Source organism: Eulemur rufifrons, chromosome 30, assembly GCF_041146395.1.
Source record: "Eulemur rufifrons isolate Redbay chromosome 30, OSU_ERuf_1, whole genome shotgun sequence".
Classification (NCBI taxonomy): Eukaryota; Metazoa; Chordata; class Mammalia; order Primates; family Lemuridae; genus Eulemur; species Eulemur rufifrons.
The window spans coordinates 38,072,347-38,087,662 of record NC_091012.1 but is presented as its reverse complement, the minus strand read 5'-3'; the positions used below and the strand labels follow the sequence as shown (position 1 = coordinate 38,087,662).

Genomic DNA, 15,316 nt, shown 5'->3' with positions numbered 1-15,316 from the left:
CCTGCCCTTTTACTGAGGAATGGCAGACTCTCTCTCTCTCTTTGAGCTGGGATATCCATTTTCTGCCCTCTGACATCAAAACTCCTGGTTCTTAGGCCTCCAGACTCCAGGGTATATACAAGTGATCCCTGTCCCCCAGTTCTCAGGCCTTTGGACTGTGACTTACACCATCAGTTCCCCTACTTCTCAGGCCTTTGGACTTGGACTGAATTACACTCCTGTCTTTTGTGATTCTCCATCTTTCAGATGGAAGATTGTGGGACTTCTTGGCCTCCACATTAGAGTGAGCCAATTCCCATTGTATGATTGATTTCTATGGGCCCTCTGGAAAATCTCAAAGAGAGCTTTAATGTAAAAGCCATCTTTAGATATTATTTTTCTGAATTTAGTATCTGATCTTGGAATGGTGTACTAGGAAGAACAATGGCCTCCTATAAAATACACATTTTCTAACACCAAGATTGCGAATGTTACCTTAGATGGCAAAAGAAGCTTTGCAAATATGATTACATTAAAGATCTTGAGATAGGAGGATTATTTGGGATTATTGAGTGGGTTCAGTGTAATAACAAGGGTTATCATAAAGAGAAAGACAGGAAAGCCAGAGAAAGAGAATGAAATGTGATCATGGAAGCAGAATTTGGACTGATTCAGGGCCACAGCCTAAGCTGTTCAAGCACCCCACAGAATCTTGAAAATGCAAGGAAATGTACTACCTAATATGTCCTCCAGAAGGAACACAGCCCCGTCAACACTGTGCTTTTAGCCCAGTGAGAACATTCTGGAATGCTAACCTCCAGAAATGTAAGATAATAAATTTGAGTAGTGTTAAGCCACTAATTTCTTAATGTACTAATAGAAAATTATACAGAGGGCAAAATTTAGAGCTCTAGCAAATTGATCACATGATTAAGAGAGGTGTCTATGACCTGGAGAACAATGAATGATGTAGTTTAACTGCCTATTAATCAAAATTATAAGTTAGACATTTAAAACTAAATATGGAAGGTAACACAATTATCTTAGCTCCTACAGAAGTGAGATTTTTTTGTTTGTTTTTTAATAATCAGGGTCATAACAAAGTAAATGCAAAGCACAGAAAGATGTGGAATATCTCTTATTTAGGGATAAAGACTGAATATTCCAACTCATTTTTCATTTTAACAGAAAGAATCCCATTATAGACTTGCTTAAATACAACATTTGACAGTAAAGAATTCACAAAACCTTTTGTTTAATGAATAAACTCCATCAAAAGTGAGCCAACTTTGACATTTTTATACATCCCTTTCCTTTTTTTTCAGAGTCATGGTATGCAGGTACTATAATGTACCAAGGCAAAAACCATTCATTGCCCTCAACTTTTCTGAAATCTGCTGTACACACTCAACTTGTGTCCTTAACCATTCTCTTTCCTTTTCTGGAAAAATATGACACTTTAGGAGAAAAAATACACAGCCAAGCCCTACATAACCTGGCTTTCTATTACCTCTCTGACCATATTTCCTACTATTTTAGCTCTCACTTCTTCTACTCCAACCATATAGCCTTTTCTTGAAAATTGCAGGCATGTACTTGCTTAAGAATATTTACACAGGCTGCTCCTTCTACCTGGATAGTTCCTCCCCCAAACAGCAGCATGGCCAACTCCATTACCTCCTTCAAGACTTTGGTCACCTACTGCTTTATAAAGAGCCCTACTCCAATCCCATATTCTATAGTGCAGTCTGACCACCCCCCCCCCCCAACTCTAGTTCCCCCTTGACCTGCCGTATTTTCCACAGAATTTATTATCTTCCAACATATCATTTATTTTATTATTTAAGTTTATTGTCTCCCTTTCCTTTCTGCTGTGAGAAAATTACCTCCACAGGGCTAAGATTCTTGCTTCTTTTTGTAACTGATTAATTCTAAACACCAAGAATGGTGTCTGACTTATGGTCAGTACTCAAAAAATATTTATTGAATAATTCAATAAATACAATAATTCAATATATATAGCAGAGTAATTGGTTGGAATAATTAGGTAAGCAATGAATATGTGGTAGAAATGATTATCAAAGAATTCTATGATAAATTAATACTGGGCTCAAAAAGGGAGTCAATACAAAAGACACGCACCTGCCATCACTAAAACATTATATACCCACATGAACCTCCCTCCCCTTCCTATATAAAATTGACCCCTGGATGGAGTAACTATTGACCTCCTTCTGTGTGACTAGTCCTTAGGCTAAGCACCATGAACACAAGGGCTAGTGCTGGATTTCTTGTTTGCACAACCTGGGTTTCTGGGAAACCCCACAGAAAAGCCCCATACCCCATGAGCACACGCAGAACTCCAGCCCACAAGCCATTTCCCTGAGGCCAGCCTAATGGCGCCCTCAGCCTTGATGGGAGGAGCCACGATGTCTCCACCCACTGCCTCTGAGTGGCCGCAGGGGCCCACGTGTCTGCCCACTGCACCCTCATTGGCTGAATGGAGGTGGGGGTGGGCCATGTGTAAGCATGTGCTCAGGGGCGAGAGTGAGGGGGGTGCCTGGGAGCTGCTAGGGTGGCTGTGGCATCCCTGGTTCTCCTGAGGGCAGCTCACGAGCAGCTGGGTCCCATCGCGCAGAGTCTGAAGAAGAGAAGCAGGAAGCGGGTTCCTGACAGGCCACTGTGACCTTAGGGTTCCCCGTCAGAGGAGGCCTCGTGCTTCGTCTGACATACGAGGTGCCCAGACTGCTGGTGGTGACGGGACCATGTTCAGGTTTCTGAGCCTGGTTTTGGCCTTCTTCCAGAGGAGGGTTGACCCCACTGAGGGACAGTGCGTGCAGCAGCTGGAGCTCCCACAAGGTACCCTCTGTGTGTTCCCTTGTCCCACAAGCAAGATGCCTCACCATAGGGGCTCTCCTCACCCCTCACTGAGGCTGTGGGGACTCAGGCAAGCGCTGCATGCGGGGATGGCTCTGCCTTGTGTGTGTGTGTGCATAGGGGAGCATCCCAGTCCCCGAGTCCCTGAGAGTTAGGCTTGCATCCACCGGAGCCCCAGACTCATGTCCGTCCAAAGCAGGGCGGTGTTGACAGAGAAGGCTCTGGGGGATGTACTGCCCCTGCGTTCCCCCGCAGGTTCGTGCAGCAGGTGCCTACTTATATATATTTCCAGTAGACGTGAAACTCCCAAATTTGAGGGGGAATTTGGTCTTGTATCCCAAAGGGGCATGTATTTGAAGCCAAGGGGAAGAGTCATATGTCTGGTACCATAGGAGGACAGGGAACTCGTGCAGACAGACTGCTGGGGTCAAATCCCAAAATATTACTTACCAGATATGCTTGTGCAGAAAAAAAAGTTGAAGCTGTTTTAGGCTAGCTTTAAATCTCCATATATCTTTTAGTGCTTTGTCTGATGAGACATTTAAGAATCTGGCCAGGCATGGTGGCTCACATGTGTGTTCCTAGCACTTTGGGAGGCTGAGGCGGGAGGATTGCTGAAGCCCAAGAGTTTGAGATCAGCCTGAGAACACATAGTGAGACCCTGTATCTACCCAAAAAATAATATACATATATATGTGTGTATATATATATATATATATATATATATATAAAACAAAAAATGCTCAGGCATGGCGGTGCATGCCTGTAACCCCAGCTACGTGAGAGTTTAGGGCAAGAGGATCTCTTGAGCCCAGGAGTTTGAGACTGCTGTGAGCTTTGATGATGCCACTGCACTCTAGCCTGGGCAACAGAGAAATATTCTGTCTCCAAAAAAAAAAAAGAAAGAATAGAAAAAGAATCTATAGAAGCTGCTGCTCATTATGTTGGTGATAATGAGGGGATATAATATGAGCAGAAAGTTAAAGGCTCTCTATATGTGCATATATGATGATAGCAGCTAACATTTACACTCTAACTTGTGCAACGCACTCACAGCTCTGGACACTTGACATTCACGTGTCTGTTAATATTCACAACAACCCTATTACGCAGAAATTGTGATTGTCCTCGATTGTCAGGTGAAAACAGGGTCAGAGAAGTTAATAAATATGCCCACACCGATAGTCAGTGTAGGACTTATTTGTAATGAATGTTTGCATTTGAGATTAACAAATGTGACCTTTGTTTACCTATGTCATAGGTGACATCAAGTTAGAAGTGTGCAAGGGATTGTGACAAGTTTCTTTTGTGATTATGGCTTGATTAATGAGTCGATCTGCTTCAGTAATGTTGTGACTGACAATGTGTCTCTAATAGTTGGACAAAAAGTTACTGCAGTTGTCAAAGAAGATAAAACATCTCATGGATTGGATGCAATCAAAGTAAGATTTGCATGAGTTTGCGGATTATCTCTTTGTAATTTTTTTATTTCAAAATATTAAGGGGCTACAAATGTTTTTGTGACATGGATAGCTTTTGTAATGCTGGAGTCAGGGCTAGAAGTGTGCCCATCACCCGAATAGTGTTCATTGTACTGTTAGGTACATTGTACTGTTAGGCTCCTCCCTCCATCCCCCTGCTTGATTTCCAATGACTTTTACTTCCCTCTGTGCACCTGTGTACCCCTTGGTTAGTTACAGTTTATTAGAGAGTGCATGTGGTGTTTGTTTCTCCATTCTTGAGATACTTCACTTAGGATAATGGACTGCAGTTCTATCTAAATTGCTGCAAAAGGCATTACTAATTCATCCTTTTAAATGGCTGAGTAATTCTCCATGGTATACATATACCACATTTTGTCAATCTACTCATGAATTCATGGGCACTTGGGCTGATTCCACATCTTGGCAATTGTGAATTGTGCTGCAATAAACATTCAAGTGCAGGTGTCTTTTTGATAAAATGACTTCTTTTCCTTCCGATAGATACCCCGTAGTGGAATTGTTGGATCTAATGGTAGGTCTACTTTTAGTTCTTTGAGAAACCTCCATATTGTTTTCCATACAAGTTGTACTAATTTGCAGACCTACCAACAGTGTGTAAGCATACCTTTCTCTCTATATCCACACCAGGATCTATTGTTTTTGGACTTTTTAAATAAAAGCCATTTCTGACAGGAGTAAGGTGATATCTCATTATGGTTTTAATTTTCATTACTCCAATGATTAGTGGAATTGAGCATTTTTTCATGTGTTTGTTGGCAGCTTGTCTATCTTCTTTTGAAGAACTTCTGTTCACGTTTTTGCTCACTTTTTAATGGGGTTGTTTGTTGTTTTTTTTTTCTTGCTGATTTGCTTGAGTTCTTTGTAGATTCTGGATGTTAGCCCTTTATTGCATGTATAGTTCACAAATATTTTCTCTCATTTTGTACGTTGCCTAATTGATTTGTTGATTATTTCCTCAGCTGTACAGAAGCGTTTTAATTTAATCAAGTCCCATTTATTTATTTTTGTTGCTGCCATAATTACCTTTGGGGTCTTAGTCATGCATTCTTTGCCTAGGCCAGTATCAAGAAGAGTTTTTTGTACATTTTCCTCTAGAATTCTTATGGTTTCATGCCTTAGATTTAAGTATTTTATCCATCTTAAATTAATTTTTGTGAGTGGTAAGTGATAGGGATCCTGTTTCATTCTTCTGCATGTGGCTATCCAATTTTCCCATCACCATTTATTGAATAGGGCTTCTTTTCCTCAGTGAATCTTGTTTTCTGCTTTGTCGAAGATCAGTTGGCTATAGGTAGACTGTTTTGTATTTGGATTCTCTGTTCTGTTCCATTGGTCTATGTCTCTATTTTCATCCAATACCATACTGTTTTGGTTACTATAGCCTTGTAGTATAGTTTAAAGTCTGGTAATGTGATGCCTCCAGATTTGTTCTTTTTGCTTAGAATTGCTTTGACTATTAGGGCTCTTTTATGGTTCCAAACAAAGCATAGAATTATTTTTTCTAGACCTGTGAAGTATGACATTGGTATTTTGATGGGGATTGCATTAAATCTGTAAATCACTTTGGGTAGTATGGACATTTTAACAATGTTGATTCTACCGATTCACGAGAATGGTATGTTTTTCCATTTGTGTCATCTGTGAATTCTTTCCTCAATGTTTTGTAGAGATCTTTTACCTCCTTGGTTAAGTATATTCCTAGGTATTTTATTTTATTGGTAGCCCTGGAGCTTCCAGGTGAGTCCTTATTCTCCACCACAGCAGTGTTGGGTGGAGGAGTTAGGCTGGGTGGGACTGAGTCCAGTGAGCCTGCCTTCAGGCTCCACAAAAGGCATTAAGGGATCTGTCTTGGCAGAGGTTGAGGGTCGGCTCTCAGGCACTGGGAAAGCCAACAGGGAGGGGCTGAAGCAGCCCTGCCACGCCTGAAAGTCTGCTTGTGAGTGTGGGGCCATCTGAGATTCACAATGTGGCTGTCAGGAGTGGGTTTCACTCTTCTTCCCCCTCCTCTTCCCTGCAGTCTCCTTCTGGCATCTGGCCACAGGCAGGAGTTTGAACTAACTGAGCTCACCAGCACTGATGCTGCAGGCTGGGAGCTTCTCTGTCAAGGATCTTGCCCCTGGATTAGAGCACAGCTTTCTTATGAAGGGACGTATGCTCCACGAGTGTGCTGTGGCTGGGATCCACACTGCACTCTCCTTTCAGTTCTGCCCACATGGACTCCCTTGCATCCTGAGATTAGTTCACAAATCTCCCCTCTGTGCCCCTGAGCAACCAATCGAGTCCTGAGGATATGGGATCTGGCCTGTGGGCCTGTCTCCCGGTCCCCAAGTTCAAGCTCTTGACTGTGCTAGGGAGAAGCATGCTGGTCCCGAGTTGCTCATGGAGTGCTCTAGCAGGTTTGATGTCCCTCAGCTTCAGGGTTTGCCCTGCTCTGCTGGAGCAGCCAGGTGAGCAGCACCTGGGAGGGCTGGAAGGCAGGGATCTCACAGTCTGAGCATCTCTTGGCCTGCTGCACATCTTTAAGAGGAAAGGTGTGAGTCCCACTCTCTGTGGAAGCCTCAGTGTGGTAGGCACACTAAATAGAGGGGAAGCAGGCACTTCTGAGAGTCTCAGCTCAGTCGTACCTCTTGGCAGCATCAGGTGGAGGAGGGGCAGGGGAAGAAAAGACTCTGGTGGGAGGACAGCTAACACTCTGGTCATCTCTGTCCCTCTCTCTAGATGGCAGCTCACCCAGAATGTCCACGCTCTGGGGTTACACAGATCCCCCGGGATCCACCGGCCCCTCTGGCTCAGGCAGTCTGGGCAGGAGTTGGGAAATGTTTGTGTGGGAACTAGCAAGGCAAAAACTGAGGAGCTGAAGCTACTTGGGAAGGACAAAGATGCATAGTGGGTGGATAAGCAGTATGGCACCTGCCGTCTCAGCTCGGGTCTACAGTATTGAGAAGGGGGCTGGCAGCCTGGTGCTTTGTCCTCATGAAGCTCCCAGTTCACTGGCGGCAGCAGCCCTTGGGCTCATGAGGGTAGAAAGGCTCTCCAGCAGTTCAGGACCCCACTGACTTCCAGAGATGTGAGGGAAGGAGAAACATAACCCCCACCTACCCTTTCTGCTGGCTCCAAGCCTCTTGTGGGTTGATCTCTGCCAATATCTTGCTCCTTCTAATTCTGCTCCGCACCTTCTTCCCATGGAATCTCTGGTTCGTTCTGGCACATTTCCCTCAGAATCGCAATCTATGGTGGGTTTTCTTTCTTTGTTTGTTTGTTTTATCTAAAACTTTTCCTTCTGTCTGAGACGATCTGGGAGCCAATGTCTCTGGTCATCCATCTTCTTTTCCCTAGAGCTACCATATATAAAGTCTGTCTCTTATCCTCTTTCAGTCTTTCCTTTCTTGTGTTAATCCAACACCCTAATGTGACCTGTAGAGTGAATGTAGATTGGAATTTGAAGTCCCACTTCCCTAAAGCTGTAGGCTGTTATGCTCTAATGTTTGTGGTGATTTCTGTTTTAAAATGTAAAAATTGTTTCTCTGTTCTAGTATGTGTAAAATCTGGTTAAAAGTGGTAATCATTAGACTCTATGTAATCCTACACTTCCTTTTTTCAGGTAAAAAACATTTTCTTTAGTATACATTCATAGTAGTGGAATTACTATGTCAAATGACATGAATTTTAAGCATTTTATTTTATTTTATTCACATTTCTTCGTTTTTTTCCCCTTTTTTAAAATTTTGATAGATTTAGAGGGTACAAGTTGAATTGTTACATGTATATATTGTATACTGGTAAAGTCTGTACTCTTACATTTTAAACATTTTAAAATGAGGTTATTGAGGTATAATTTATATACCACAAAGTTCTCTTAAGAGTATAGTTCAATGACTTTTGTAGATTTACAGAGTCTAGCAAATATCACCTCAGTCCAAATATTAATATTTATCATTTCGATGGCTATTATCAAATTATCCTTTAGTTATATTATACTAACTGATTCTCTCAGCACTGGGCTCTGATACTGCCTGTTTGTCAAGGGCAGAAATACTGCCATGTTGTCAAGGGCAGAAATATTATCTGGAATCTTTGCACATATGAGAATTGAAAAGCAGTTTCATGATTTTATTTGGAACTTTTTTAAATCTTAATGAGATTACAGTAATTTTCTTTACTTAGAGCTATTTATACAATAGGGACATTACAGCTATTACTATGTTAGTAAAATTAGATCTTTCTTAAGAAAATTAGTATATGAAGTCTTTTGTATTATTTTCTCCAATACCATCTTTTTTCATTGTTTTATGTGTTTAATATTTGTACAGGTTTATTGAGATATAATTCATATACCATGCACTTGACTCATTTAAAGTATACAATACAATGTTTTCTTAGTTTGTTAACAGATTGTGCAACCATTACCACAAACAATTTTAGAACATTTTTGTCACCCAACAAGGAAGCCCCATAACAGTTAGTAATCATTCCCTCTTCCTCCTCCCTTCTTCATATATCCTCCTCATTGCTCCCACCCAGCCCCAAGTGATCACTTATTTACTTTCAGTGTCTATATATTTGCCTATTCTGGACATATTAAAAATATTCCTCCTATCTAACTGTTATTATATATGCTTTGACCAATATCTTCCCATCCCTCCATTCCCTGTAAGCACCCAAGCTTCTGGTAACCACCATTCCACTCTCCACTTCTATGAGTTCAACATTTTTAGATTCCACATGAGTGAGATCATACAGTATTTGTCTTTCTGTCTGGCTTATTTCACTTAACATAATGTTCTCCAGGTTCATCCACGTTGTTGCAAATGACGGTATTTCCTTCTTTTTTATGGCTGAATAGTACTCCATTGTGTGTATATGCCATATTTTCTTTATCCATTCATTTCTATTTTTTCTTATTTTAAGTTGTTTATTGTAAGATAATTTACAGATATCTTGCTGTCTTCAGTAATTCAAACAATGGAGCAACAACTTCTTCTGACAAAACAGCAGTAAGTTAAAAACAAGTCAGCTGGCTGAATTTTCCTCCTTTACTTCTTATGTGAGAATGGAACTTGATTTTCACTAATCCAGAGCTGTAGCACCAGAGATAATTTCAATCAACCCTTTTGTGATGACAGCTTGGCAGGTGCAGTTGAATGTCAAAGTCAATTTATCAATCATCTCAGAAGTGTTCTTGCTGGCGTTGTCCATGGCTGTCATCCTAGCACTCTGCTCACTGGTGGTAGATGCCTTCAAAGAGTAGTAGATGATGTTAGCCAGATTGTGTTCTTGGTAATTTTGCAACACATCAGCATCAATATCATCGTAGATACTCATACTCTCGGCACTTGCAATGGTATTAAGGGAGAAGATGGGTTTCTCTTCTGTCTTATAGGAGATGACAGACCTGAACCGATTGAAGACGACAGAGCCTTCATCAAACTCATAACCAGAGTTTAATAACTCAAGGGCAATGACTGACACATCTCGAAAAGTAGGATGCTTTCTTCCCACTTCTTTGAATGTCACCAGAAACTGGTCAGAATGAGTCCTATGAAGTATGCCCCTGATTTTATTGCCAATTCCAACAATCATAACTTCTTTTCCAGTCGCTGTGAGTGTAGCCACCTCGCTTTTCATCTGCTTAGCAACTGAGAAATGGATAGCACCACAAAGTCCTTTATCTGAGGACACCCCTATAAGGAGGTGCTTCTTCTTGTCTTCAGGCACCTTAGTATCAGCTTTTTCATACAGAGCCAAAGATCCTATTCCATACACTCTAGCTGGTTTCAGCTCCCTCTCAGGTCAGGCATATTTTGCTGCTGCTACCATTTTCATAGACTTGGTAATTTTCTGGATGTTTTTGGTGGACTTTAGTCACCTGGTAATATCTTTCAAAGTTGCCATATTTCGAACTTGGACCCATTGCGGCTGCAAGGCCCAGGCTGAGACCCCCGCAATGGCTGCCCAAGAGAACATGGTGACAGCAGCCATGCTGAAGGTCTGTCAGACAGGCATCCATTCATTTCTTGAGCGACATTTAAGTTGATTCCAAATCTTGGATATTGTGAATAGTGCTGCAGTAAACATGGGAGTGCAGATGTGTCTTTGACATACTGATTTCATTTCCCTTGGATATATACCCAGTCATGGGATTGCTGGGCTACTTGGAATCTTTTGTGGTTTCATACAAATTTTAGGATTGTGTTTTCTATTTCTGTGAAGAATGTCATTGGTATCTTGGTAGAGATTGCATTGAATCTGTAGATCACATTGGGTAGTACAGATATTTTAACACTATTTCTTCTTCCAGTCCGTGAACATAGGATTTCTTTACACTTAGTTGTGTATTCTTCAATTTCTTTCATCAATCGTTTATAGTTTTCAGAGTAGAGATCATTCACCTCTTGGTTAAATTTATTCTCAAGTAGGCTGGGTGTGGTGGCTCATGCCTGTAATCCCAGTATTTTGGGAGGCTAAGAGAGGAGAATCACTTGAGACCAGGAGTTCAAGACCAGCCTGAGAAGCATAGTGAGACCATGTCTCTACAAAAAATTAGAAAAATTATCCAGGCATGATAGTGTGCACCTGTAGTCCCAGCTACTCAGGAGGCTGAGGAGGGAGGATTGCTTGAGCCTGGGAGTTTGAGGCTGCCTTGAACTATGATTGCACTACTGCACTCCAGCCTGGGCAACAGATCAAGACCCTGTCTCTAAAAAGAAGAAAAAAAATTCATCCCTAAGTGTTTTATTTTTGTGTAGCTATTGTAAATGAGATTATTTTCTTGATTTTTCCCAGCTATCTCACTGCTAGTGTACAGAAATGCTATGAATTTTGTAGATTGATTGTGTGTCTTGCCACTTTACTGAATTTGTTTATAAAAGCTAATAGTTTTTTGGTGGAGTCTTCAGACTTTTGTACATATATGAGCATGTCGTCTGCAAACAGAACAATGTAAATTCTTCCTTTCCCTTTTGGATGCCTTTTATGTCTTCCTCTTGCCTAATTGCTCTGGCTAGCACTATGGGGACTGGAAGTGGAGAAAGTGGGCATTTTTGTCTTGTTCCAGACCTTGGAGGAAAAGCTTGGAACATTTCCTCATTCAATATGATGTTAGCTGTGGATTTATCATATTTATGGCATTTATTGTTTTGAGGTACATTCTTTCTGTACATAATTTGTTGAGTTTTATTAGAAGTGATGTTGAATTTTGTCAAATGCTATTCCTACATCTATTGAAATGATCATATAGCTTTAGGCCTTTATTCTTTAATTTGATGTTCATGTTTATTGATTTGTGTGTGTTGAACCTCCCTCACATCCAGGGGATGAATTCTGCTTAATCGGGGTGCATGATTTTTTTAATGTGCTGTTGAATTCTGTTTAATAATATTTTTTGAGGACTTTTGCATCTATGTTCATCAGGGATATTGGCCTGCAGTTTTCTTTGTTTATTATTTACTTGTCCAGTTTTGATTATCAGGGTAATGCTGGTCTCATAGAATGAATTTGTAAATATTCGTTTCTTTTCAGGTTTTTTTTTTTTAATAGTTTCTAAAGAATAGGCATTAGTTCTTATGTATATGTTTGGTAGAATTCAGCAGTGAAGCCATCCAGTCCTGGACTTTTCTTTCATGGGATATTTTTTATTACCGAATCAATTTTCTTCCCGGTTATTTGTCTGTTCAGATTTTCTATTTTCTTCATAATTCAATCTTGGTAGGTTATATGTGTTTAGAAATTCATCCAGTTCTTCTAGGTTACCCACTTTGTTGGCATATATTTGTTCATCATAGTCTCTTAGGATGCTTTTTATTTCTGTGATATCAGTTTTAATGTTTCCTTTATTATCTTCTATTTTACTTATTTGAGTCTTCTCTCTTTTTTAGTGTAGCTAAAGGTTTGTCTATTTTGCTTCTTTTTTAAAAAAATCTCTTTATTTTATTTATCTTTTGTGTTGCCTTTTCATCTCTATTTCACTTATTTCTGCTCTAACCTTTATTATTTCCTTCCTTCTCCTAATTTTGAGTCAACTATTTTGTTGTTTTTTGGTTATCTGAGGTGCAATGTTAAGTTAGTTATTTAAGATATTTCTTCTCTTTGATGTAGGGGTTCATTGGTATAAACTTCATTTTTAGAACTGCTTTTTTCCCCCCTATATTTATCTGTTGAGTGAGTTCAAAGCTATTTATTTTTCAGCTTATTACGGGGGTACAAAAGTTTAAGTTATGTGTATTGCCCATGCCCCACCCCCCCTTAGAAATGCTTTTGATGTATCGCATAGGTTTTGGTAATGTTGTGTTTCCATATTTATTTGCCTCAAGAAATTTTTAAATTTCCTTTTGAGTTTCTTTATTAGCCCATTGGTTATTTAGGAGGATGTTATTTAATTTCCATGTATTTGTAAAGTTTCCAAAGACTCTCCTGGTTTTGACTTCTAGCATTATACCATTATGGTCAGAAATGATACTTAATATGATTTCAATCTTCTTAAAATTCTTGAGACTTATTTTTGTGATCTCATATGATCTATCTTGGAGATTTTCCCATGTGCAGTTGAGAAGAATATGTATTCTACATTTGTTTCATATAATGTTTTGTCAATGTCTGTTAGGTCCATGTGATCTAGAGTGCACTTTAAATCCGAAATTTCTTTGTTGATTTTCTGTCTGGATGATCTCTCCATTGCTGAAAATGGGGTGTTGAAGTCCCCTACTATTATTATATTGTTTTCTATGTCTCCCTTTAGATCTATTAATATTTGCTTTATATATTTAGGTGCTCCTGTGTTGGATTCATATATATATTTAAATTATTATATTGACCCCTTCATCATTATATAATGACCTTCTTGTTCTCTTTTTACAATTTTTGATTTAAAGTCTATTTTATTTTATATAAATATAGCTATTCCTATTTTCCTTTCATTTCTATTTACATGGAATATCTCTTTTCATCCTTTCACTTAGTCTATGAGTGTCCTTTAAGGAGAAGTGAGTCTCTCATAGGCACCTTATAGTTAGGTCATGTTTTCTTATCCATTCAACTACTGTATGTATTTTAATTGGAAAACTGAATCCATTTATATCTAAGGTAATTAGTTATAGGTAAGGATTTACTAATGCCATTTTTTTATTGTTTTCTAATTACTTTGTAGATCTTTTCTTCCTTACTTGTTCCCTTACTGTCTTACATTGAGGTTAATTTTTTTTCGAATGCTGTGTATTGATTTCTTGAATATTATATTTAGGGTATCTATTATAGGTTTTTTTCTTCATGATTAGCATGAGGCTTAAAAAACATAGTTATAACAGGTTATTTTTAGCTGATAACAACTTAACTTTTATTACAGGATAAAAGCATTCTACCCTTTAACTTCATCCCCTATTTTGAATTTTTGATTTTACATTTTACAACTTTTTATATTGCCAATCAGTTAACAAATTATTGTAATTATACTTTTACTACTTTTCTCTTTTAACTATCATACTAAAGATATAAGTGATTTAGATACCACCATTAGCTTATTAGAGTATTCTGAATTTGTGTCCTTACTTTTATCAGTGAGTTGTACACTTTGAGATGTTTTTGTGTTACTCATTTTCTTTCTCATTCTTTCTGCCTAAAGAATTCTCCTTAGCATTTCTTCTAAGACATTTCTAGTCGCGGGTAACTTTCTCAGCTGTAGTTTGTCTGGGAAAGTCTTTATGTCCAATTTATTTCTGAGTACATTATTCTTATTTGGCAGACTTTTTCCTTTGGTTCTTTGAATATATTATCCCACTCTCTCCTGGCCAGTAAAGTCTCTGCTGAGAAGTCTGCTGCTAGGCATATCGGAACTGCCACATATGTGATCTGCTTCTTTTCTCTTGCTGTTTTCAGGATCCTTTCTTTCTTTCTTTCTTTCTTTCTTTCTTTCTTTCTTTCTTTCTTTCTTTGTCTTTGACAATTTGATCACAAGATTTCATAAGGTAGTCTTATTTACACTGAATATGAATGGAGACCTCATTCCTTCCTGTATTTAGATATATGTATATCTTGCTCCAGGTTTGGAAAGTTTTTTGATATTATTTCTTTAAATAAGCTTTCTACCCCTTTATTATTCTCTACTTGCTGTTTAACATGGGTGACTCATAAACTGGCCATTTTGATATCATCCCATATATATTGTAAGCTTTCTTCATTCTTTTTAATTCTTTTTTCTTCTGTCACCTTTGTGTATTTTCAAATAACCTGTCTTCATGTAAACATTCTTTCTTCTGCTTGATCAGTTCTGCTGTTGAGGCTCTCTATTATATTTTTCATTTCCTTTGCTGTGTATTACTGGTTCCGGTTTTCTATTTCATTTTTTAATTATTTCCATCTCTCTGTTAAATTTCTCTGCTAAATTTCTGAATTGTTTTTCTGCATTTTCAGGAAGTTTGCCGAGCATCCTTAAAACAGATATTTTGAATTATTTGTCACAGAATTCATACGTTTGCTTCTCTTTGGGGCCAGTCACTAGTACTTTGTTTTATCAGTTTGGTGTCATCATGTTTTGCTGATTGTTCTTGATCCTTGTGGTCATGTGTTGATGTCTGCGTATTGAAGAAGTAGATATTTATTTCAGTCTTTGCAGTCTGGCTTTACTGGAGACATCTTTTAGCAGTAAGCTTGCCAAGAATTTCTGGACACGCTTGAAGCTCAGACTAGGGGGGATGGGGGGGCATGGGAAATATATATAACCTGAACTTTTGTACCCCCATAATGAGCTGAAATAAAAAAAAAAAAAAGAATTTCTGGACAAATCTTGTTTTGTGGTCCCTGAGCCTGTGAGCACTGTAGCCATTACAGCACTAGGCGGCGCTGTAAACTCAGAACTGCAGCAACAAATGCTGCACCAAGCTGCAATCCCATAGCTGCTGAGGCTGACACCTTGCCAGGCTGGAATCCAAGCCCCCATCGGTGAGTTCTGCTTGGTACTGTGTATT

The 15,316-nt window shown here is 39.1% G+C and overlaps 1 protein-coding gene across 1 annotated transcript; it reads right to left on the bottom strand.

The window, feature by feature from the left end:
- Positions 1 to 9,330: 9,330 nt before the first annotated feature.
- LOC138378263 (ATP synthase subunit gamma, mitochondrial-like) lies at positions 9,331 to 10,325 on the bottom strand. The gene is given in 1 exon segment (XM_069463615.1): positions 9,331 to 10,325. A coding segment is annotated over 1 exon segment (897 nt). The 3' UTR covers positions 9,331 to 9,428.
- Positions 10,326 to 15,316: the final 4,991 nt, after the last annotated feature.